At 32.7% G+C, this 26,189-nt stretch overlaps 1 protein-coding gene across 1 annotated transcript in view; it reads left to right on the forward strand.

The window, feature by feature from the left end:
• The window catches only part of LOC106678184 (uncharacterized), a gene marked incomplete in the record, with an annotated part of 138,425 nt that overhangs the window by 6,061 nt on the left and 106,175 nt on the right, over positions 1 to 26,189 (forward strand). Inside the window, 7 exon segments of the mRNA XM_067046185.1 lie at positions 6,716 to 6,750; positions 9,778 to 10,140; positions 19,176 to 19,223; positions 19,876 to 19,920; positions 24,643 to 24,690; positions 24,968 to 25,015; positions 25,376 to 25,420. Coding sequence (XP_066902286.1) covers positions 6,716 to 6,750; positions 9,778 to 10,140; positions 19,176 to 19,223; positions 19,876 to 19,920; positions 24,643 to 24,690; positions 24,968 to 25,015; positions 25,376 to 25,420 — 632 coding nt within the window.

A 26,189-nucleotide genomic window follows, 5' to 3' on the forward strand; every position in this document is an offset into this window, starting at 1 on the left:
TGTTTTAGAGGGTTCGGAAAAAAAAAACAAAAAAAAAAAACAGTTTGTGAGGCTCAGTAGATTGATGTGGGTATGGCATGTTGCTCGGATGGCTGAGAGTGATCTGCCAAGGAAAATAGTCACCGAGGATACATGGAGCACATTTACTACATTGGGCACAACATACCGCCCGCCTAAAATTTGTTCAAAATTTTAAATTGATACGGGATTAAGGAGAGCTAGTTTGATAATTTGGTGCTGACATTCTCCAGTTTTTGGTTTTTAGATTTGGAACTCTCACGATCCCATCTTGCCCAGAATGCGTGGCGATGATTCTTCCGATAGGTCAAATCTTGAAAAATGTATACTCTTCGTTTATGATTACGAGGTCACTGATGTTAAGGTTTGTTCTTGGTAATGTCCGTTGTTGCAAATTCTCCTTTCTCGATCTTTTCCAACAGAGTTGAGAGATTTGATTCACTACCGGTCATCGCTTCAGTAGGTTGACGTTCTCATCCATAACATCTTTTGGCGTGGCAAGGAGTGGTCTACATGCTGGTCTAAATGCTGTTAGGTTCACTGATCAAGGGAGTAAGAGGTCGAGAGTTGAGAATGGTTTGAATGTTTGTAAAAGTTGAGCTTGCCTCAGGTTGAGCAGGGTTAGGACTGCAGCAGGATTTGAACAAGCGGCATAATAAAAGATCACACCATTCCGCCCGTTTAAAATTTTAAACTTATATAGTATCAAAGAAATTAGGTATTTGATACTACAGGGAATGATGCCCAGAGAAAAGCGTGAAGGTTAATACAAGGTATGAAGCGGATATGTGAACAACAGAAGAATGACTCAAGTAGTTGGAATGACGACAGTAAAGAACAGAAGATAGATTAATTTTATGAGATGTACGGTGCATATGCAAAGTAATCTTGTTGTGGGGCATCTGAGACGAAAATAAGATGAAAGTAAATAAATAGACTTTTGAAGTGATACACAAGAATATTATGGGGGACTGTTTACATCGGGACCTGCTCGTCCTATACTGCCGGTGTCCCGAGTGTAATTTTGCGATTATAATTAATGTGTGGAAAAGGGGGGCTGAAAATTGTGAGACTTTATATAAATCCAAAAAAGAGTGGTAAAAATCGGATTACTTAAATCCGACAGGGGCTTTATTTCGATGAACATTGCAACGTTCGCATAACCACTTAGGGAAATTATCGGCTTCCTACGTTCCCCTGGTTATGATGACCGAGTTGGGCGGTTGCAATGGCTGATAAGCAATGTGTTTGCAACTTAACCGAAGGAAATGTATGAGTTTCTTATTCAGCTGCAGCGCCTCTTTGAGAGTTACGTAGCGAACAGGAGGAAGGCGGTAATTCATTGAGTACCACTTGAAGGTAAGGAGCGGCAGAGCATCATCTCGTGGATGATGAAGTCCTGACGCAATTGCGTTGGTATGGTGAGGATCTGATGTAGCTGGGCGTCTAGGTCTATGAGTTTCGAACTTAGAAACACTAATGAAGAGAAGTTTTTGATCACTGAGTAGGGACCTCTTGGGGTTGAGACGTAAAGAACTATTCCGGAGAAATGTAACTTCTAACAAAATGTGGTTACATTTATTAAGATCAGATGAAGCTGAACGATCTGATCTCAAGGGATCAAGCTCATGGAGCTCGGAGGGACCAAGCGAACTGCCTAGAGACCTCAAAGAAGATGGTAAGTGCTCTGAGTGATTTCGCATAAAGGTAATATTGAACAAAATGTCATTGGTTTTACTAGTGTTTAGTGGAGTAGGCTGATCAGATTTTAGGATTTCAGGCTGAGGCAGGCGGGTAGGTTCAGGTTGACCACCAATTGGGGACGTCTTGGAGGTGCGCCGCAATTGTGAGGGAAATGGAAGACAATTATTTACCAGGGAAATGTCGCTAGCGTAACTAGAATCTGACGCAGCTAGGCGTTTTGATCCTGGAGTTTCGTCTTGGACGAAAATATTTTCTAATGAGATGTCGTTAGATTTATTAGGATCAGATGTAGCGGAACGATCTGATCTTAGTGATTCAGGCTTTAAGAGCCCAGGAGGACCATGAGGACTGCTAGGAGACCCCAAAGAAGAGGGTAACTGTTGTGAGTGAGTTTGTTTGGAGGTAACTTCCAACGAAATGTCAATAAGTGGCTCTGGCACAACTGAACGGACAGAATGTTTTTTTGAGTTGTACCACTAAGGAATTTATAAATTTACTACAATGACCCAGTGAACTAGAATGACATGTAGAATTGGAACAGGGAGGTGTGCCTGCGACTCCAGAGTTTTGAAGAAGATCTTTAGATTTACTGGTTGGCTTAAGTGATCCTTCTACTGTACCTAAATTATAACGATGGTTATTGAGGACTATTGTGGATTGGTTATCTGTTTCCTCCTTAAAGCAAAACTTTAAAAAAGAGAAGAAGTAATAAGATCTGACCCGTCTGAACTGTTGTAAAATACTGACTTTATTGTGTTCGTTACATCTGTTATATACCCTCGATCAGCTGATCTCCTCAGTCAGCTGACATCGAAGTAACAAGGCCGTAACGTAAACTTATAAATACTATACAATATAATAACATAAAAACAATGAAGAAAACTATTTACAGTAAAAATATATTCCTATACGCATATCACTGAAAAAACCTCACAAGCTCCCCGAAGTAAACGCTATATACAGAATTTAAACCTAAGAATATAATAAAAGAACTCTTCATATAATATATGAACAAGCTGAAATGAAAAAACAATCTTAAAACAAAAACAAAATAAATTTACATTTTCTGTAATATAATGTGAGGACACTTCAGCTTTTATTTAGTGATTGTCGGAAGTTTTTACTGCTCAATATGACAAATAACAGCTTCGGGGTCTCGCCGACCCTCACCCGGAGTCCCTCCGGTAGCACTCCCTAGCCCTGACTCTTCACATCATATTTCGCAGTATTCTCCTTGAGGATGAGATCGAAGGCCATTGCTCCTGTCAGCAGCGTCACACCAATCACGTCGAAGAAATCCTCTTGATGACGATTTGGCTTTCAATCACTCTTGTAATTTTCTTCCGGTTCAAAAAATTCCACCAGTACAACATAATATCCAACCACAAATGTGTGAAATCTAAAGCAAGGTCAAAACCTGGGTTTGGGCGCTACTGCTGTTGGATACCGTCTTTCTCAGGCGTACACACTCAGCGAATAATTGTAAGTAGTTAAGCCATGATCATCCATTTCTCCTTTAATATAAAACCACATGAATGCCTAGTAACTTCAAATAGTAAAGCAAATAATACTAATTAGTAAAGCCATCATCTTCCATCTCTCTTTTATTATAAAAATCCACGAAATTCTAGTAAATTCAAATAGTAAATAGTAAAGCCACGATTTCCCATATCTCCTCTAACATAAAAACGTGAGGATGATTTTTTTTTACCAGCTGTTACCCAAGAAATAGGTTGTATTATTTTCGAAATGTATGAGTATGGAATCCATGTCTAGATTTTTTTGGAAAAATTCTTTGCTTTTTTTTTTAACTCCAGGGTAGAAAGAGTATTTCCCACAAAAACGTGCAGTGGAGCAATGAACGGAACAAACTGTACATCGAAGCTGTAAAAGGAATATGAATAATGAAAAATATAAGGCTTGTTTCTTGTTACTACTAGTTATCAAACAGGTGGGCAGATATACAGAATGTTTTTTTTTTTACTTTTTGAAACCTGAATAAGCCTATAATTTCAAACATATCTTTTTTACTATAAATAATGGAAAACTAGATTGCTGAGAACAATATCTTCCATTCTGAAATGTATCTCTTATTTATTCTTTATATAATTTATCATAGGTCTGTTTTAACAACTACTTGTGCCAACAAAACTTGATAGTATAGGTTTTGGAATAGAAAAAATTAGGTTCCTGATGAAATTTGTTTTTCTATGGACGTTTTTAACAGTTAAAAACCTAATACAACTACTGAAAACTATAAAATAACTTATATAACTTATCATAAAATTTTTAAATGGCTTAATATTTCTACCAATTTTGAAAAATATTTTTCTACATTATTTTGTATTTTATTTTATTTGAGATTTGTATTTGACCTCATTATTTTAAAAATTTCCTCCTTTTTCTTAATTTTCTATTCATATTATACTTGATGAACGACTAAAATTGAACCAAGTTTGGGGGGCTGCCGTTCTGGTGCCCGTATTATATAAACTGCAATAAATTTCTGAAACATTTCTGATGAATTTATTGTTTTAGGATTCCTCGAGCTATTTCCTCTTGGAGTATTGCATATCTTTGGAGTCTAATCAGTTTCCTAAGTTCGGTATCCTAATACTTTATATTAGGAGAGTGATTATATTTGAATTGTAACAACTTTATGGTTTATTATAGAACCTCGTAATTTAATTGCTTTAATAAATCTCAACTTTAAAATTACAAAAAAAATGTATTATGACATAACATATTTCATGATTCACCAAGCCGAAAAAATATGTAATACCACTAATTTTGAACAATGTGAAATTCACTTATTGAATGAAAACCTTCGTACCTAACATACTACTAATGCACATTAAGGAAATAGTTATGTCGAAGATTAATAATGAAGAGCCTCTCACTTATTAAAATACTTTGGAAACATACAATAAATATTTATGACAAATACGATATTTAAAACCTTCCAGAAGAGGATTACTGTAGGAATTAATGCTAGAGGGCACTGGGAAAAGTGATTTTAACCTCCGAATTATCCACCATCTTTTAAGTTTGATTTATTGTTGGTTCTGAAAAAAGAATAGAGGTATGTTCCATTATAACACGATATTTGTAAAATTTAAACTACTAATATGGTGTTTCTTACCATTATTTTATATATAAGTTACATACTGAATCAGTAGTTTATTTTTATAAATTTTTGGCTCCACCTAATACATTTTAATTATTGCATGATGGCTGATTAATTATCCTATTTCATGTATGAAAGATAATGACTGTAATAAATTTTAAAAAATAGTGTTAACATAATTTTTTTTTGTGAGTTTATATAAGTATATATGTGGCATTATAAATGTTTTCTCTTTGTTTTAAGATGAATCCTTAGAAGAATAATTTGTTACAGCCTTTTGAAGGTTTTGTGCATTTTTATACTTCATAATTTTATTTTAAATAATCAAATGATGAAAAGAAATCAATTACAGAGGCAAATGAAAATGAATATATTATATATAAGGTCAAAAGTAAAATCATGCAAAAAATTCATATCATATAACTAAATTATTACGTAGTCAAAATTGTTGAGCTTTTGATTTTATAAAATATTTAAATTAGCTGTATATAGTCAGTAACTCTTATACATGTAGTATTTTTTAATTCACATGTATATATTTCTTTTTAAGGTATTATACATGTATACATTGGAATAAATATATTTCAAGTATATTTGAATTGATGAATTTAAAAGAAACAATTCAAGTATCTCCTTCTCTCTGTTTATTTTATATAAGCATTTGTGAATTTAATGTATGGACATAATTTGAAGTCTACTATTTACTGCTATTATATTGTGTCAAATTCTCAACCTGTGACTACTGAAGTTTTTTAAATGATAAAATGTAATACAATAAAATATTGATAAAAAAAGCATTTTCCTTTCATATATTTCCATATTTTTGACCAGTATCAAGAAATCTTTACAAACCCTTGTCCATCACTTCCACCTTAAGCGCAGGTTCTTCTGAATCAACTCTAATCTAAGAAATTTCATCCCACTCCTCCACTATTCTTAACTTTGTTCTATTTCTAACTGTAACCATTTCTAAATTGGTAAAACCACAGATAAACTCAAATATAGTACCTCCCACCACGGTGGTTTCCTTTCCAGAGTCACTTCCAATTGCTATTGCCTTGAAGCTCTCTGAGAGTGTAATGTTCCCTGACCCTTATTTTGACACTCACAACACCTCCAATTTTCTAATTCCAGCTTCAGTTTCTGAAAATGAAATATTCGACACTTAATCCATCTATAGTCCCATTTAGTCCCCAATCCTATGAGTATGTATTCTCCACCTTTTCTAGTACCAATAATATTTCCAAAAGCTATAGTTAACCTCTCCATTTTTATCTCTTTTTTAAAATTATTTCATTTCAAATATTTGGTCCTTGCTATCTTTCCATAGCCTCCATCTAACCAATATTTTTCAAATTTGTATATTAACATTTTGGTTGCTTAACGTTGTTGTTGTTATAGTTACAAAATAACCCAGATCAGTTTAGTGATGCCTATGATAGAAGATGGTCTCTTCACCATCTTCAGTTGTTATTTTAGTGACTCCTCAATATTTAAATTTCATTTTATTTTTATGTGTTTGCAATCCATTTTCTTTTTACTTTTTTCCTTATGGCTATAACTCTTTGATTGTATTCACTATAGTTTATATTTCAGAAGTTACATTTTTTCTCATATTAACCTTTAAGTTCCTATCAAGTTTTTACTAACTGTTAGTGGTTGGGCATTTTTAAGCTGTTATGAAACTGTAAAATATGAATTAAACATTGTTTAACAAAAAATGACCATATAATGTGATACAGTTGATTGTCACTCCCCTCTACTTCCTCTCCCTTAGCCATTATATTAATTAAAATCCCCTTTGCCAACTATAAGTAGCGTTGTGCGATTTTTAATTAGTATAATATTGCAATTGTATTGTTCCAGGAATGGATAAAAAAGGCACCCTGCTGAATCAACAGGTAATGTAACATGAAAATCATAAAGTTACTTGTGTCAACTTGCTGATTGATTTTGAAGGAAAGTTTTCTGTTTCACCATATTTCTCTAAGTAAAACATTTCTAGTATAGTATTTTTGTGGCACTTAAGGTCAGAATTGTTTTTAATTATTATGATTCTAATATCACAAAACTATTCTATATTAAAAAAAAAAAACTCTTTGATTCTAATATCACAAAACTATTCTATATTAAAAAAAAAAAACAACAAGATCCTATAAGCTTAATTAAGTTGAAATTATGGGACTTTAGGAATGGTGATAAAGTAGTAAGAATACCTAGTATGGTATTTAGACATTATTTTTAGTGATATATTTGTTCATTTGTGTTTCCCTTTTGAACCCAGATTTATGATATTATCTTTAAAGAAAATAAGTAGGGTCTTGTTGGGTGAGGGTTATGGTTTCACATACACTCCCTGCTTACTCCTAGTTCTATATAAAGTACCTGAGATTCCCATCATGTTGTGGAATTTAGGGAGGGTTTTATAAACAAAGAAAAAGAGTTTCCCTTAATAGACGCCACGACTGACTGTCTCGGAACAAAGGAAAGCCAAGCTATCTCATGTCCAAAGAAGTGTCGCCATTTACTGTTTTATTTACAATCCAATAATGGTTATACCACCTTTGCTATGTGTCTTCACTTTAATTTTTCCTTGATGAATTTTATGAATATCCCCTTCATCTTTTGTTTCTTCTGATCCTTCCTCAACCGAATACCTATTGTCACTGTTAATAGCACATAAGGCAAATTCTGTGGCCAAGGATGCTCTATGCTGTTTCTTGATTGAGGCTTTTGTGTATCAAAGGGTCATTTCTATTGGTTTGTCTATTTTTTCTTTGTTGAACCAGCATTCGTTTTTCAGATGACTTGATTTTTTGCAAATAAAGCAAACTTTTGGACTAAAGTTTGACCTTTCATGAAATGTTTTTAATGCTAGTTCGTTAGTAATCTCAGTAAATTTAATATTACTATTTACCAGAATAGCTTTAACAACTGGGTCATAATAGGCTGGCAAGCCTTCTATAATGTACCTCACTAATTCTCCGTCTGTCAAAGATTTACTTAGCTATCTCCTGTTAATCTATTAAGCTATCTCCTGGACTAAACACTGAAACCTTGTAAGGTATTCATCTTATGTTTCACCTCTGTTTTTCTTGATTTTAGTAAGGTCAAACATCAAATCCATCACTTTTTACTTCCTTACTGGAACGTCCTTAAACCTCTCTCTTAATTTTTCCCAAACCTTTTGTGCACATTTTTCGCCTCTAATTGACGGCAATATATCATCAATAACTACTAAAACAATAGTAGAGAGTATCTGTTTGTTTTTTCTTTTCCAAGCTGCATCTTCTTCTCTCAGCAGATTTGTTTCTATTACCTCTTCATATAAGTCCTTTGCTTCTAAGTACACTTCAATTTTCATCGACAAAATGCAGTAAATATCTGCAGCAAGCTTTTCAATGTTGCCTACTGTGGCTTCCATTGTCCTTTGTGTTTTGATTTCAGCAGTTAGTCCTAAATAAAATCACAAAGTTTACTTATCCATTAACATATGTAAATTACTCTTGTCACATAACCCTTTTTCACACTAAACCACGCTCTGTTACCAATTTGTTGTGGAATGTTGGGAGGGTTTTATAAACAAAGACAAAGAGTATCTGTTTCCATTAATAGACACCAAGATCGACTGTCTTCAAACAAAGGAAAGTCAAGCTACCCCATGTCCGAAGCAGTGTTGCCATCTACTGTTTTATATACTAACCAAATAATAAAACCTGTTTTCTACAATTCAGTCATGTCATGAATGTTTTAAATCTCATTTAGATTTAGATTTCAGGGTCTTTCAGAGAATTAAGTCCCTACTTTCACTGATAACTGTCTGTTGAATATTTTTAAATAGTAGGTCTGAAGAAGCAAAGTTTTGAGTATAGAAACCATTCCTTTTAAACAGTCCTTATGTCAAGACTAATGTCAAGGGAAACACTAGGACAATAATATTCTAACTTTAAAGAATTATAAAAGTTGTCTAATAGAGGATGACATTGTTGTATAGTTGAATTGGGTTTTCTAAAACTCAACTGATGATTTCAAGTGAATTTGAATATTTTAAGAGAATGGATACAGTGAAGAAATTTTTTTTAAAAATTTAGAAGAAGAATGATTGTAAAATATGAATTCAGATAGTTTGAGCATTTCTTGGCTTTTAATTAACCATGATATCTTCAAAATATTTCTACAAAGCTGAGAAATATATAATTTTGAAAAAGAGAAATATAGATGTTTATTAGGATCAGGATTACTATTTAAGGTTTATGATGATGGTTTTTAATGAAGAATTTCATGATTAATTCAATGTCTAGTATCTGTAGCTCAGAGCTTTATAGTATGACAAGCTCTCAATATAATTAATAATTTTGTAAGGATGAACTGATTTTGGTGTTAAAATTAATAGATGGAGTACATGCTGTTGGTTTAGAATCAAGGTGGTAGAGATGATTTTAATTTTTTACTATTATAATAAACCTTTTGAGAAACATAATATAACAGAGTAGAATTAAAAACTTTATTTGCTCATAAATGTTCTAATTAACCATAAAATGATATATTGTGTTATTATTCTTATTACTAAGCCATTGCTAACATTTAAACTACAGGGTTTCTTAATTATACTCATATAACTTAAAACAAGTTTGCTAAAATTTTTAAGAAATTCTCATTCTAAAAGCATTCTTATCACACCAGCACCTAATGACCTTTTATGTTGCTTGTGTATTTAATTAAATAAAATAAAAATTACCAAAAAGCTATGGTAAATATCAATTTCATGGTGAACATTTAAACATTAAAATTTTTCACTAAGTGACTACCTACTCAAAAATGATTAAAAATACAACAGATAAATAACCATTAATCATTGATCAGTGATTTATTAAAATAATTCATTTCAAAGACTCTTGTTTAAAATAATGTATAAATCTTACTTCTAGAATCCAAATCCTCATGGGGCAGATTCACCAGAAGCTAACTCTTCTACGGCAGATATTCCTGTGAATACTGATGCTGGAAACTATCTTAGGACTGTTATATCAGATGAAACTACTTTACCTACCGCAGGTTCCTCTGAAGCTAACTCTTCTGTGACTGAGTCATGTGCAGAGAATTCCTTTATGAAGTCACTTACTGCAAGACCTTATAGAACTACTTCATCTGTATCAGGAATAGAAACTGGAACTGGTGATTCAAATATTGCTGAAGGGGATTCTAGTGAGCAAGGGAACTCATCAAAGCCAACAGATCCTTCAGATCATCCTTCATCTCATTTTAATAGATTTTCAGAAACCTATATAATGGTGAGATGGCATTTATTTTTCAAATATCTAATAAATTATACTACTATTACTTGATAAAGAAAGTAGTTAGTTTTTGGTTTTAAAAAGTTGTGAATACAATAGTGTCATTACCTTTTAGTCAGTTCATTCTTCTTTTCACCACAGAATTAGATTCTTCTTGAAAAGGTTTTAGAAATGAAAATTATGTTTGTTAGTTTATCCAGTGGTTAAAAAAAATTCGAACCCCTCCCTTCCATTTTTAATGTAATGAGAATTTTTCCCTGCAGTTAAAAAAAACACTGATATCAAAAGGCTGCTTCCTCATGAGTGGGTTCTCAGGAATGCCTCTGTAAGGAGTATTTACTGGACAGCAAGGATGTCAGATAGAAAAGTCAAAATTGGACAGGATGACTTCAGCAATTCAAATTTTGGTTATTTTTGAATTTTAAACTAACAAATATAATTTTTATTTATTAAACCTGGGAAACAGATTGCAGCAAACGACAGCGGCACAAAATTAATTTTCAAAAAAATACGATACAGATGGCAATAATCACCTACAAATATAAATGTTGTCAAAAATTAAAAAACTTACTGAAGTTTAACCAAGAGAACTCTCTGTTGAGCCTCTCTGAGCACATCAAGTAGTATCTCTAGTCCTTCTGTGTCTGTCACTCTAGACTTTGGATAATATTGTAATGAACATTGCTGTGACCCATTCCAGAAGCTCCTATAGTTCTCACTCACAGTTGAGTTCATGTTGTTGTCGGGAATCTTAATATCAATAATCATAGCATTCTTCTATTTCTTATTTATCATGTGTAAATCTGGATTGATGTGTTGCACTATGTGGACCATAATACAACTTGACCAGGTCTTTTTATTATTATTATTATAAAATGACTTTTTAAATATTCTATAAATTGCAGTTCAATATAATTTCTTCCAGACATCGTCAATTGAACAGGGTAATAACAAAACAATAATTTTTTTCTAAATTCCAATTCTCTGAGATGATAAATTTATTTCACTTAAATTGTTCATATTTTCACATTTTTTAAAAATAACAAATAATGTTTTCACACATTATTATTATTATTATTATTAGTTTGGCACTACAACTTGATGTCGAGTCCTGGCCTCCTGCACCAGCCTCCACCAATTATTGCGATCTTGTGTGGCTGCCATCCAGTTCCTCACTCCCATCATGTCTTGGCATCACTACTCACACTGTCACTCCATTGAAGGCAAGGTTTCCTGCGTCTTGTTCCATGAAGTGGCTCTGTGACGATTTTCCTTGGCAGATCATTCTCAGCCATCCGAGCAACATGCCTGGCCCACCACAATCTACTAAGCCTCACAAACCGGACAACATCTGGTTCCTTAAATAAATCTTTGAGCTCCTGGTTTGTTCCTTGACAATCTTGACAGCTCCAAATATTTTACAGAGAATCTTTCTCTCCAAGACCGTTAAGTTGTGCTCACCAGTCTTGGAGATAGTCCACGTTTCCGAGCCATACAGAAGAATTGGCTGAATAATTGTTTTATACAGATAAATATCGAAGCTTAGTTTTAAGACAAATGTATTAGAAAATTTTATCACCAGGAAGAGACTCCATTATTAATACAAAGATAAAATAAAATTAAAAAAAATTGAAAATATTTGGATGAGTGGTATGAAGATTACGATAGAAAAAATATATGCATATATAAATAAATATCAATATAAAAATAAAAAATTAATCTACTTTAAACCAACCCAAAAATATGTTAACTGGAGGACCAGCCAATGAATTAATAATTTAAACAATATTGTACCCAGAAGACCAATAAATATAACCTGTACTGAGAGCTCCAGTGAAAGGGTTTCCTCCTGCCAGGTAGAATATGTGCTGGTAATATTATTATTGGGTTGGAAAGGTTAATACAGAAATATGTTTGAGGAAAATGAAACCGACAAAAAGAATAAAAGGAGGGGAAATCAACATAAATAATTAAATAAAGTAATACTTTACAAATACTTATACTACTTTTTATAATTAAGAGTGAAAAAAACTGTTGAGGAATGTGTCGTGATCAATATGCATAAATTTCTATATCTAACCTTGTCAGATGAGTGCTGAGATGTTCTTGAAATACTCAATAGGGGCCCCTGTCATGTAAGTGAATATGGCTAGGCCAGATGCTTAGATGTGCTGATAATAGAGCCGCTGCAGGGAAAAACTGAATATAAACAATCCAGCAATTGCTTATAATCAGGGACTGCCTCTCTTTTTCTGCCAAAAGGAGCTTTGTTTACAATTGGATGTTTTTCTTTTAGTAAACAAATGCCTTATGTAGCTAAAATAAATCGATTTTACAAATTGACCAAACTTATAAAATTATAACCTTTTTTCTTTAATGTTTCTTCAACAGTATGGAAAGAAGATAAATTCTTCTTTTGAGCAGAAACAGTTGGTTTAAACAATACAGAATTTTTATGAGTAATCAATTGATTTTAAATAAAGGAAATTAAGTCTTCAACTTAAGGCAAAATATTACAAGATAAAGTTCACTCAAATAAAATGGTAAGGGCTTTATCCAATTTGCTAAGAAGCAACCTGACCAGTAACTCACAGCTGCCTGATTCAACATTAATTTTGAAACATTTTAGAGTTTAGGCTTGACACTGGCTTGATAAATATCTAAAAAGTTTTGCAGAGAAGAAGCATTAACATGAATAGAAGGAACATCTAAGATCTGATCCAAACATTCATTAATTGAATCATGTTTATTCTGATATTTATCATCAAGTAATTTTAAATTTTCATTATAACCTTCTGCTGTAATCGAAAAATCCTGAATTAACTTTAGGAGTTCACCCTCAAGTAAAGATATTAGATAATGGAACTTGGAAACAACAGAGAGTGAGTCATCCACTTCTCCTCGTATAAGTCATCCATGGTCAACTATCCCTCATGATTATAAAACTATTTATATTTAAAAAATAACTATTTATCAAAAAAAGATAATATTACAATACGTATATTTTATATATACATATAATGTATTGTAATATTCAAAACTTATTTAAAATAAAATTAATGGAATTTGATATTTTTAAATTAATTCTCATTTCTTAAAGATAGCTTGGGTTCAAATGAAAAGCTTTAATATTTCACAGATAGGAGAATTGTATTTAAATTTTATAATATAATAGACTGTTAATCTCAGGGTGGGTTTCTAGGCAATCAGAACATACACTTTTACTATTTATGACACTTAAACTAATTTATATCTCTTTTACAAATGTATTCAATTTAAGGTAGAACAAAACTAACCAATTTCATAGAATCTTCTTTTGACGATTTTCTTTGTCTTCTTATTCAACAAACCAACACTTGCTGTTAACAATCATTCACCAAACAAACACTAATGAAACAAAACCTTGTTCTTCTAAAAGTTTTTTACTCACAATCCACCGAAGTGTGTTGTATGACGATCCAAGAATCTTTTTTTCTTCGTGGGTGACTCTCCGATGTCTCCTTTTTCAAGATGTCCACTCAAGAGATGATGGGGACTTCCTCATCCAGGAAACATCATTCCCCGCCCACACCTAAGCAATGAATGAATTTCACGAATCGAGATCTTTCTCTCGATGTTCAAAGTGAACATCAATTGTAGCACAACAGTTTTGAGTTTTTACATGTGATCTTAATGAACATTATTCTTGAACACTTATTCTTAATTTCTATTTTTTCTTAAATGTATTGTAATTTAAATTATGATGGGAAGTTAAAATGAAGTTTTTAAAATATTTGAATCTGCTTAACATGGCCGCGATCCAACAAACTTTTTGCAGGACTTGTGCGCCAATTTACTGCAAATACAATCATGACAGAAAATTGATTGTTAAAGTTGATAAAAATTTTAATATATCTTCTCAAAATAACAGCAATTTAACAGGCTTCAGAAGAACGCATGCTGCCATCTTAAATATTTTGAACAATATATTTTTACTTGATATTTGATTGATAAAAGTTGGTTAGCTTCCTTTTTGGGTTAATAAAAGAAATGAAAAATATTGAAGCATTGATACATAAACTAAAACTATTTACATATAAAAAATACCTATTTATCAAAAAAAGAGGATATTACATTTCTCCTCCTCTCTAGGTAAAAAAAAAATTATTTTGTACTCAAAATATTTTTTTTTAATAAATCCTGAAACATTCATACCCCATTCATCCAATTAAACGTTTGGTTAAAAATCCACTTCTGAGGTACTAACTGCTTACAAATACACATATAATTATAATACCATACACTAAAATATATTTAATACTTAATTCTACAACAAACCTTTTTCCTGTCCCATCGTTCCCAAACAGTCGTCATTCCGAATAAACCTCTTTCCTCTCCCCTGCTTCTGTCACAAGGTGTTCCTCAGGACTCCTCACTTTCACCAACCCTTTTCTCCATTTATATCAATGATCTTCCTGATTCCATTCACCACGAACAGTACCACCTATACGCAGACGATCTCCAAATCTATCTGTCCTTCCATCCCTCCGAAATGCTTGAGGCCATCCAAAAGATACAGGAATATATTGACAGCATTAACGCATGGGCGCCTAACAATGATTTGAAGCTGAATACCAAAAAAAACGAAGGCCATTCTTATTGGTTCCAAGCGCCTCCTTCATACCCTCCCTTACTGTCCTCTAATATACCTTAACAACCAACCGATTCACTTCTATCCTACAATAAAAAACCTTGCAGTCACCTTTGATCAACACCTCTCCTGGAATAACCATATTTGCCAAATCACATGCAAATCCATAACTGTACTCAAACAATTCCTAAAATTCCGTAATTCCATTCCTCAGAACACTCGTCAGCTCTTAGTATCCTCTCTTGTCTTCCCCCACTTCGACTATGGATCCTTGGTGTATGGAGGGCTATCTGCAGGACTAGAGTTGAGACTGAAGAGACTCATGAATTGCTTTGTAAGATTTATCTTTGGGTTCCCTAGGTGCTCTCAAGTCTCCCGCTGGTATTCCGAGTTGAAGTGGCTCTATCCAACCTCCCGAAGGCAATACCTCCTTGGTGTTTTTCTATTCCAAGTTCTTAACATCACAAAACCTACCTATATCCTAGATCTCCTCACTCTTCGTTCATCCATCCACTCATTAAACACCAGATCCCATCCGAATGATTTATATATGCCCTCCTATAGAACCTCCTTCTTTAGCAAATCCTTCGTCATACGTGGAACCTCCCTCTGGAATTCTCTTCCCATCTTCATTCGCCAGTCCTCATCCATTCTATCCTTTAAACAACACCTATTCCTTCATTTATTGAATAACCAAACCTCCACATCTTTGTAATCAAATAAATAGGTAGGTATTGATTAACATTATAAACAGTAGTAAAGCCAATATACCAATGTAATTTCATTCTACAATCGGAAAATTTGTAAACACTCGCCAGATAAAAATCTCACTATATGAACCATGTATTTATTCTTAGGCGACATATGTCCCAGAATAAAGTTATTTTTTCATTTCAAACTATAATTACAATTTTTTTATTTCCACAACTAATGCAATTGAAAATTCATTCCATTCCAAGTTCCTACTTTAGAAGATTTATCCAATTATGTATTTACATATAAATACAAAATACTATACATAGAATGTTAAAAATATAGCTTGATAAAACCAATTTATATTTCAATATAATTTTATATATAATTACAGTTCACAATTTTTTTCTAAACAATAATTATTTTTTAATACTTATGAATACACAAAGACTTGTGGATCAAATATGTTAAATAGTAGCTGTTATTATCCATAACTGTTAGAATAGCTTCATTAATTAATTATTGTAGTCTTAAAAAAAAAAATTAAATTCCTATATAACATTCAAAAATTTTTTTTAAATGAGCTTTCATATGGTTCAAAGGTTCACTAGCTTTTAGAGAATTAAGCAGTTAAAGAGATGTTCTGCGATGCACAGGAGCTTGGAACAGTCAGTGTTTTTAGTAAGGGCGTCTGGAAGTGAGTTTGTTAGAAGCCCGGTGGCAAAAAATCGAACCTAGATAAGCGAGAGAAGGGGGGAGGAGCAGAAATAGCACCAATGGCAGAAAATTTAATTAATAACCAAACAGAAACTATAGAACTAAATACATATAATAACTCCATAACTCTATGATAAAGTCCAGTAAGGAAGTAGGTCTTGAAATAAATATGGATAAAATAAAATATAAGGTTAGCAGTAAAAATAAGAGCAATTTCGGTAATATAGAAGGAAATGCATTTGAACAGGTAGATAGGTTTAAGTATTTAGGTTCTACAGTAACTAGAAAAAACATAATTGATGAGGAAATAAAATGAGGTTGAAAGCAGTAAATGCTTGTTATTTTTCAATTTTGAAACTGCTTAGCTTGAGCCTTCTATCCAAAAATTTGAAAATTAAAATTTTCAAAATTATTATCATTATGGATGCAAGATGTGGCCTCTTCCATTAAAGGATGAACAGCACCTTAAGATTTTTGAAATTAAAATATTAAGTAAAAAATTTGGACTGGAAAAAGATGAATTAACGGGAGAATTTAGAAGGCTAAATATTGCTGAATTAAGGGAACTGCACCCCATAATTATAATTGCGGCATATAAGATGGGCGTGTAAGGTTGTAGGACTTAGTAATGAGTGGATCCCTAAAATGTTAATAAGCACTGAACCAATGTGTGAAAGTCCGAGGGATTGACTTAAACATAGATGGGAGGATTGTGTTAAAACTGATTTACTAGATTTGGGTTTGGAGGGGCATCACTGGAAAGACATAGATAGAGAATGATTGGTGGTATCGAACATTTAACTTCGAAATTGGACGGCCTAGATGTGATTCAGGATAGTCCTTTTAATTCTGCTTATCAGGGCCGCTTTCAAAGAAATGACATTTTATCGGTCTAACAAGTCCTCCAATGTTTCGGCCTCCATTCTCTCCATGATGCGGTTCCCATCTTTAAGGAAGTGGTTCTAGGTCCGAGATGGCCTTCCTAAGATCCTGCGACATGGCCATTCTCACTTTTAACTTAGGGAGTATGTTGACATGTGCCGCCGCCAATGTAGTCTCTTGTAGTGGAGGCAATGCCAGAGCAAAAGGAGCTGCTGGATTGGTCAGAAGGAAGTTCAGAACCACCAGTCTTACTATCCCAGTTGACCGTTTTCCATGTTAAGCTGAATTTTTGTAAATCAAAATAGTTGTGGTAACAATCAATGTTTGCATCGTCTGTCGAGGGTTGGCAACAAACAAAGGAAGAAAACTCTCTCTTCTGTTTGTATCACTGGCGAGAGTGGATGTGTCTTGGAGTGCTGAGAGCCTAACCACCCTTTGTCTACTGTCAGTGGTTGCAATTTTTGTATGAAGACATGAAAAATCAATAGTCACCAAAGAAGATAATATACTAGGTTAGTTCGCTCAACTTAGGATTAAACATATTTGTTAAAGTAGCCATTAATTCATTTAAGTGTAATTGTGTTCTGATTGCTAGAGAACCCACCCTGAGTTAGAGCCAATATAATAATAATAAATTGTGGAGAAGATGGTCAGGGAGTGCAGTCAGCAAATAAACAAAAAAAATATTCATTCGTGCCAACTTTTCGAATTTCAGATCTTCATCAGGGAGTTAAAGCAGAAGTCTAGTCAGAACTTCAGCCTTTACGACAAAGACAAGGATCTACTTCTCTTCTGTGCTTGTGAGGGTTCAGGTTCCTGATTCCTAGGTAAGAACAGGTCTGATGAGGGTCTTGTAGAAAAGACAATCCGTGCGTCAGGAAATGGGTGAACTTCCCAGATGTTTGCTGTAACCAAAATAACACCTGTTGGCCTTTGAACATCCAATTCTGATCTAGGTTTTGCACGTTTGTACTTGGTCTTAACATTCATTTTCATAGCTTCTGCTGCTTCGACCGGAATTTAGGTTTGACAATATTTTAACCACACCTTTAGCATCATCCATTGTTATCCAGTCAGGCAAACTAGTTTCTCAGAAGTCTATAAACAGATGGTTGGTTATCATTCTATATTCTCAGGCCTTCTCTAGTGTTATGCGAAGGCTGGCCATCTGTTCAGCTAGATCTTCCACCCTTGAAACTTACCTGATATTTGCCAATTTTTCTCTCAGCTATTGGAAGAAGCTTGTCGTAAATGTTTGAAAGAACTTAGTAGGCACATTAAAGAAGAAAGATCCCATGGTAATTTGAAGTAATTTTTCTACCAAGACATTTAAAGAAATTACTAAATATTGAAGAAATCACCAATGTCTTGGGGAGCAGTAAACCACTGCCAAATTAATGTGAATTCAAGTCATTAGTGATAGCTGTAGCCTGTATATCTGGTGTTATGGGTAATTGTAAAGGATTGTGTATTATTGTTGGTATGATGACTATGTAATGTACTGTCTGAATAGTCCATTTTGTAGATTTTATAATTGTGGTTATAAAAGTTAGGTTGGGGTGTTAAAGGTCACATTAATAAAGGTTTCTGTTATTAGTATAATGTCAGTTTGTTTCTTGTATAACTATATGTCTAGTTCCGTCCTAGGCTTATCAAGTCTGTTTATATTCCTTAGTATGACAGACCTGAAGTCCATTATACCAATAACCATTTGATAGAAGACTAAAGCAAAATAGCAAAAGACTAAAGAGGAGCTGTATGAGATTATTAAATTCATTGAATTTAATATCTTATTAAATCCATTGAATTTAATATCTGATAAAATCCATTGAATTTAATATCTGATAAAATCCATTGAATTTAATATCTGATTAAATCCATTGAATTTAATATCTAATAAAATCCATTGAATTTAATATCTGATTAAATCCATTGATTTTAATATCTGATTGAATCTATTGAATTTAATATCTGATTATATTCACAGATATGTATGGTATTTGAAACATCAACTAATGTCTTAGATGTTGGATTTTACTGATAAAAATTAACTTTTTAAGAAAACTTAAAAACTTATGGAACTAGTACCCAAATTTTTGTCTGTTTTCAGGAAAATCAACGAATGGTAGGAATATATGATGAAACAACAACCTCTTCAGTAAGTTATTCATTTTAATGACCTTATTCTATTCTAATTCATTTATCCTAAATCATCTGATTCCATAAATTAATATAGTTTATTTTTATCTTGTATTTTATGGTACCTATTCACGTGATGTTGTTATGGATAAAAAACTGCATGAAACATTAACTATTAAATAACCATATTCCATTGATAAAAAACAAAACAAAAAAAAAACTGCCTTTTCAGTAAATTTAAAATTGATTATGCTATGAAAAGAGTGAGCAAATATCAACTGATGCCATTTATTCATGATGATGTATCAAGGTCTTCAATAAGTTACGATAATTAATTTTATTCTAGTCTAATTAATTTAATTCTAATCACCTAATTTCACAAATTGTTTCTATCAATTTTTTGTAGTATTTTTTTTTTTATCTGTTAATGTAATGTTTAGAATAAAAAAAGTACATGAACAGTATCCACAAATATTTTGTTGATATATTCATTAGTGTCAAATATTTTATATATGATACATCAACTAATACTGTATTAGCTGGATCAGATTTTATTAAGGAAATTTATTGATGAAAAAATGCCTTTTAGTTCAAATTAATAATTTAATTTTTTATTTCAAACTGATGAAATCATGGAACCAGTAAGCAATTTTTTTTTTACATGTTTCTAGATAGAATCATGGGCAGAATCTACTGGTGATGGAACCATGTCTTTAGTAAGTAAACAATTTTAATCTGATTATCTTTTTATACTCGTAATTCATTTCTTTTCTGATAATCTATTTCCACAAATTGAAATAATCTGTTGTTTTCAAGTATTTTGTTCTATTGGTTATAGTATATATATTTTTCAGGATAAAAACCTCATAAAAAGATATTATGTTGATATTTTTATTATTATTGTAGTGTTACATATCATCCTTGCCCAATATAACCCAATTATGGATAAAATGAGGGAAATAGTAAATGTGAAGGAGGCTTAGGGGAGAATAGGTTCCTGGCTACGATACTTAATGTTCAGTTGTCCAAAGAGACAGAAAGAAAGGAAGGTTTACCGAGTGAGCGATCATTTGAGTGCAAGAGAGGAGGAATTCAGAACGGAAATAGATGAAATCGGCTGGACGAGAGTTGCTTACAATTGCCGGAGGTATAATGAGAACAAGATAGTATCAACCACTGAAATGAGACAGAGAGAAATAAAACCAAGAAGCAATGGGCAGCATGAGGACCAAAACTGCAATGGATGTGGCAAATTAGGGTACTTAGTAGCCCATTACTTGTATATCTGATGTTTCAAATGTGGAATAAAGGGAGATATAGCAAGACAATGTCCTTATATGTTCAGACGACACAAATTGAACCAGGTAGAACTAATGAAGTTCAATGCCCAGTAGGTTCAGAGGAGAAGCAATCAAAGGAAGCTAAGCGGATCATTGACTGGTTCTTTGGGACCATCAGATACTGAAGAAGAAGTTGAAAGAATAAGGAACGAAGGCGAGGAACAGGAGGAAGAAAGACGCGTGAGACCCACCACCATCTGCTGAGAAGCCCTAGAGAAACTAAGTAGTGAAGAGAGAAAAAGCCAGATTCAGGAATGCCAATGTAAATTATTCACCCTGGGTGGCCCTTGCAAGGTAGAGGGGAAGGTGGAAATAGGATTGCCCCGTTGGGGAACTTGTTTATTTGTTGTATTTAACAAAAAAGCAAGCTAACCAATTTTGATCAGTCAAATATGATGTAAAGATGCCTCGTTCAAAATATTCAAGATGGCGCCACACGTCCTTCCGAAGTCTATTTGAATCACTGCTATGTTTGAGTACGTAGATTGAAATGTTTTATTAGTAAATCGAACAATGAAGGAAGGAAACTGGACTTTTGGTTGAGTACACTAATTGTGGGGTTGCCAAGTGGATGATATCTGGATGCAGGTGGGTCGGACATCCCTATGTTTACTGTCAGTGTTAGATATTTGGAAAGATGATATCAAGAGTCAGCAGTCATCCTAGAAGATTGTATAATTAAAGGAAGAAATATTCCTCTTTGTTTGGATCCCCTGTGGATAAATAGTTAATGATGGATAATAATATATAAGCAACTGATTGTAGTGATCATAAAGTTGTGATTCATGGAAAATTGAATGGTGTGGTGGTAGTGTTAACAAAAAATGATAAAGATAAGGTTGTCCAACAAATTAGAGCTGGGGATGACTTACTGTTATTAAATAGCGCCCATTATAATAAATTAGTGGGAACAAATTTGGATTTAAATTCATATGTTGAAAATAGTGGTGATCATTTTGATATTAAAACAATGTTTCAACAAATGATGATGGTGTTAAACAATATTAAAAATGATATCAACAAAATGGGACAAGATATTGGGAATAAAATTGAAAGAACCACTACAGAGTTGTGTGAAAATTGCTGGGTTGAAATTATGGGGGTAGAAAATATAGTAGATGAAAAAATTGTAGTAGTTGAATCTGATTTAACAGTTCATATCTCTGAATTATTGGATGAAAAAGTTGTAGTTTTTGAATTTGAAATTAATGAAAATTGAGAACATTTTCAATTATAAATTAATGAAAATTTTGAATTTGAAATAAATGAGAAATCAAAACAAAATGTAGGTGACCAAAGTGATTCAAATAAAATAGAGTTAAATGAAAGTTGTTCAATGGAAACTACTTTAATACAGCAAATGTCTGAATCGTCAGAAAAAAATATTGAATGGACTGTGGAAGAAAATGAACCAAAAAATCTGTTAGTGAATTTAAAATCAAAACATAAATATGATATAGAACCTTTAAGTCAAGGGGATAATAATATTAGATTTTACAGAGAAATAATCTGAAAAACATTAATAAATAAGAATACTATTCATAAAATAACATGTAAAGATTGTACACAAAATGATCATTATAAGTGTATTATGCATGAATTAATTACTCCTATTAAATTTTACAATTAAGGAGAAGTAAAAAATTGACCCATATTATTTAAATTTAGATTTGTCCTATACCTTAACATCTCATTCATTGCAGAATTGGCCCAAAACAGATATGCGTCTTTTTATTCCAAACTCCTTAACCATTCTAACCCATTAATTCTTAATCTTTCATCCTTAACATTCCCTGATAATCCTCCGAGGCGTCTGAAAAGAAGATGGCCATGGGACCTTCTAATTTAAATTAATGTTTGAAGTACCATCAATGGGTGGTTCCTTCCCAAGATTTTAAGTGTATATGAAACATACAACATATTTACTTATCGTATTTTTTTGTACAGTTGTAAATTACATTAAATAAATAAAAAAAAAAAAAAAAAAAAAAGATTTGACCCAAACACTAACTGTCTACCTGTATAGTTGTTGGTCAAGGGAAGGTACTTAAAGAGATTCCTAAAGGGTCTATGAAACTAAGATATGGAAGAAGACCCAATGTGAAGATCCCAAAGGTAAAAGTGAGCCACCAGTAGCAAAATATCAGGACACTGTCCCGGCTCCAATGTCCCTGAGAGGGAGTGAGAACCCCATATGCCGGGGCAGAAACGTCCCTGAGGATTCAAGCGAGGATGATGAGGTGTAAAGGGCAGTTCTGGGCCTAAGCGACCATAAGCTGGTGAAGGAAGATGTTTGCAAGGAGGATGGGGTCCTAGTGAAGAGGAAGGCTGGGAAAGGAAGAAAAAAATGGAAAGGACAAGCTGACGTGCCCCACAGGTACCGATAAGGCCACTTATATGACAGTCAAAGGCAGTGCGGAGGGGTGTTCTCCCAGTAGGATCCACGAGCAGCTCCCGCTCCAGGAGGTAGGTCAATTTCCTGCAGTTCTGCCACATACCTTTCTTGAAATTGTAGATTATGGAACTATAAAATATCAATTCTTGTATATTGTCTATTCGGTATTTTCCTTGGCTTCAAAATTTGTGTATCAGCTATGAGCATCATATGGTCTGAGCAGATTTCCACTCCTCTGATGACTTTTACATCTGACAAGAGTCTTTTGATGTCTGCTGCAGAGGAAGTAGTCAATAACGCTGTTACCATTCCTTTCTTGGGCACTAAAAGTAATTTTGTGGACTTTATTATGGGGAAATATTGAGTTCCCAATCAGTAGGTCGAACTCAACCTAAAACTTTATCAGTCTCTGACCATTGATATTTTTGGCTTCCTCACCTCCGGGTTTCCCCATCACTCCATGAGATCAGTGGAAATCATTTCCTATTCTTGTATTGAAGTCACCCATAATAACTATCTCTCTACTCTTATTTTGTGCCTTAACAACTTCTCTTTCTAACTAAGCATAAAGTTGTTCTTCATCGAGAATGTCTGTATGCATCCTCTGTAGGGGCATATATCTGAATAAAAACTAAATATTTTGATGATATTTTGGTTTGCATAGTTATAATTCTAGAAGATTCCGGGTTCCATTCCTCAACCTTAGTGAAGATGTTATCTTTCATGATAATCCCTACTCCTTCCTTTCTCTGGTATCCTTTGGGACTCCAAAATATATCAAGGTATGGTCCCTGGACAGCTTTAGCTCTCCATTCCCTTTTTTCTTGCTTAACTAATGCCTAGGATGACCACGTGGTATGCCATCATCTCTGCATATATCTCTTCTTCCTTTCCCTTAAGTGTTTTTATGTTCCATGTAGCAAGTCGTATTTCCTTTTGAGTGCCATATCGTAACTGTTGATCTCCATCCTGTCCAAGGTCACTTAATAAACTCTGAATTATTAGAACTACCTTGCAGGTGATTAGCTCAGAAGAATAGGCCCTGTGACCTCGGGACAACTGGTCTTCCAATTATTTATATCCCCTCAGAAGAAGGGTGGTCAGGCTATACCCTCTGAACTGGGTACTTGTTTGTCCACGGGTCCTTATATTTATATTCATTAGTGTTAAATATTTTATATGTGAAACTTCAACTAATACTATATTAGCCATGTCAGGTTTTATCAATGAAATTTATTGATGAAAAAATGCCATTTAAAATAAAAGTAGTGATTTTATTTTTTATTTCAAATTGATGAAATCATGGAACCAGTAAGCAAACATTTTTTACATATTTTCAGATAGAATCTTGGGTAGAACCTACAGGTGAAGCAACAATGTCATCTTTATCAGAAAATAAAAAATTTTAAACAAATTTGTTTTTGTATTCCAATTCATTTCTTTTCTATATATTTCCACAAATTGGAATAATCTATCTTTAAAGTATTTTATTCTATTGGTTATAGTGATATTGTTCAGGATAAAAACATAAATAGTTTTAATAAATATTATGTTGAGATATTTTTTATTATTCTAGTGTAACATATCAACCTTGTCCAGTATGAATCATTAACTAATATCTTAGATATTGGATTTTACTGATAAAAGATTACCTTTTTAAGAAAACTTATGAAACTAGTAACCAAATTTTTGTCTGTTTTCAGGAAAATCAACGAATTGTAGTAGTATATGATGAAACAACAACCTCTTCAGTAAGTTATTCATTTTAATGGCCTTATTCTATTCTAATTCATTTATCCTAAATCATCTGATTCCATAAATTGGTATAGTCTATTTTTATCTTGTATTTTATGGTACCTATTCACATTATGTTGTTATGGTAAAAAACTGCATGAAACATTAACTATTTATATTTTAGAAACCAGGTTTCATTGATAAAAAAAAGCACAACAAAAAAATGCCTTTTCAGAAAATTTAAAATTGATTATGTTGTGGAAGGAGTGAGCAATTTTTTTTTTCTGTTTTCAGGAAGATCAACTGATGTCGTTTATTCATGATGATGTATCAAGGTCTTCAGTAAGTTAACATAATTAATTTTATTCTATTCTAATAATTTCTCTTCTAATCAACTGATTTCACAAATTGGTATTATCCATTTTTTGTAGTATTTTATTTTATCTGTCAAGGTAATGTTGCTCAGAATAAAGAAAGTACATGGAATAGTATCCATAAATATTGTTTTTATATATTCATTAGTGTTAAATATTTTTTTACATGTGAAAAATTAAGTAATACTATATTAATTAGATAAAAGTTTTATTAATGAAATTTATTGATGATGCCTTTTAAATAAAACAAATTAATGATTTAATTTTGTTTATTTCAAATTAATGAAATCATGGAACCAGTAAGCAAATATTTTTTACATATTTTCAGATAGAATCAGAGGTAGAACCAATTCGTGATGCATTAATGTCTTCAGTAAGTAAAAAAAATTAATATAATCGTCTTTTTATATTTCAATTAATTTATTTTCTGATTATCTACTTCCACAAATTGAAATGATCTATTGTTTTATAGTATTTTATTCAGTCAGTTATTGTGATATTGTTCAGGAAGACATCATATAAAAAGTTTTAAGAAATATTGTATTGACATAATTATTGTTAATGCAGTGTTAAATATTGATGACTTAATTCACAGTGGTGCTAAGTACATTTCCACTAACTTTATAAACAATTTAATTAAAAGTTCTCTCTTTTAGGAAAATTACAACTTTTCAACTTTTTTTTTACTAAACATATTTAGGTATAAATTCCAAATCTGTTCAGTAGAAAAATTAATTGAAAAGTTGTAATTATCCTCAAAAAGAGAATCTTTAATTTTATTAAATGGAGTTTGGTCCGGGTGTGGTCAAATTAGACTCAAATAGTAAATTGGTCCACTATTTGAGTTTAATTTGACCGCACCCAGACCAAACTACATTTATTGATACACACAGTCAATCAGCAATCTTCCACTTTAATTTCATTGTTTGTAAAGTTTGTGGAAATGTGTTCTTGGTGGCGGCTTTAGTTGTAGTTTCAGTCATTTCCACTCATTTCACTAGTATCAACTTGCCTGACATTTTTTTTGCACCAATGGAGGTTAATGCCCAGCAGGGGAGGCTAAATAGATTATCAAATGGATGCAGCACATAGGCAACTGCACACCTGTAAATTATAATGTGAGAGAGAAGCACAGCGGTCCA

Source organism: Halyomorpha halys, unplaced genomic scaffold (assembly GCF_000696795.3).
Source record: "Halyomorpha halys isolate HHAL.00 unplaced genomic scaffold, Hhal_1.1 Scaffold127.1, whole genome shotgun sequence".
NCBI classification, from domain to species: Eukaryota; Metazoa; Arthropoda; class Insecta; order Hemiptera; family Pentatomidae; genus Halyomorpha; species Halyomorpha halys.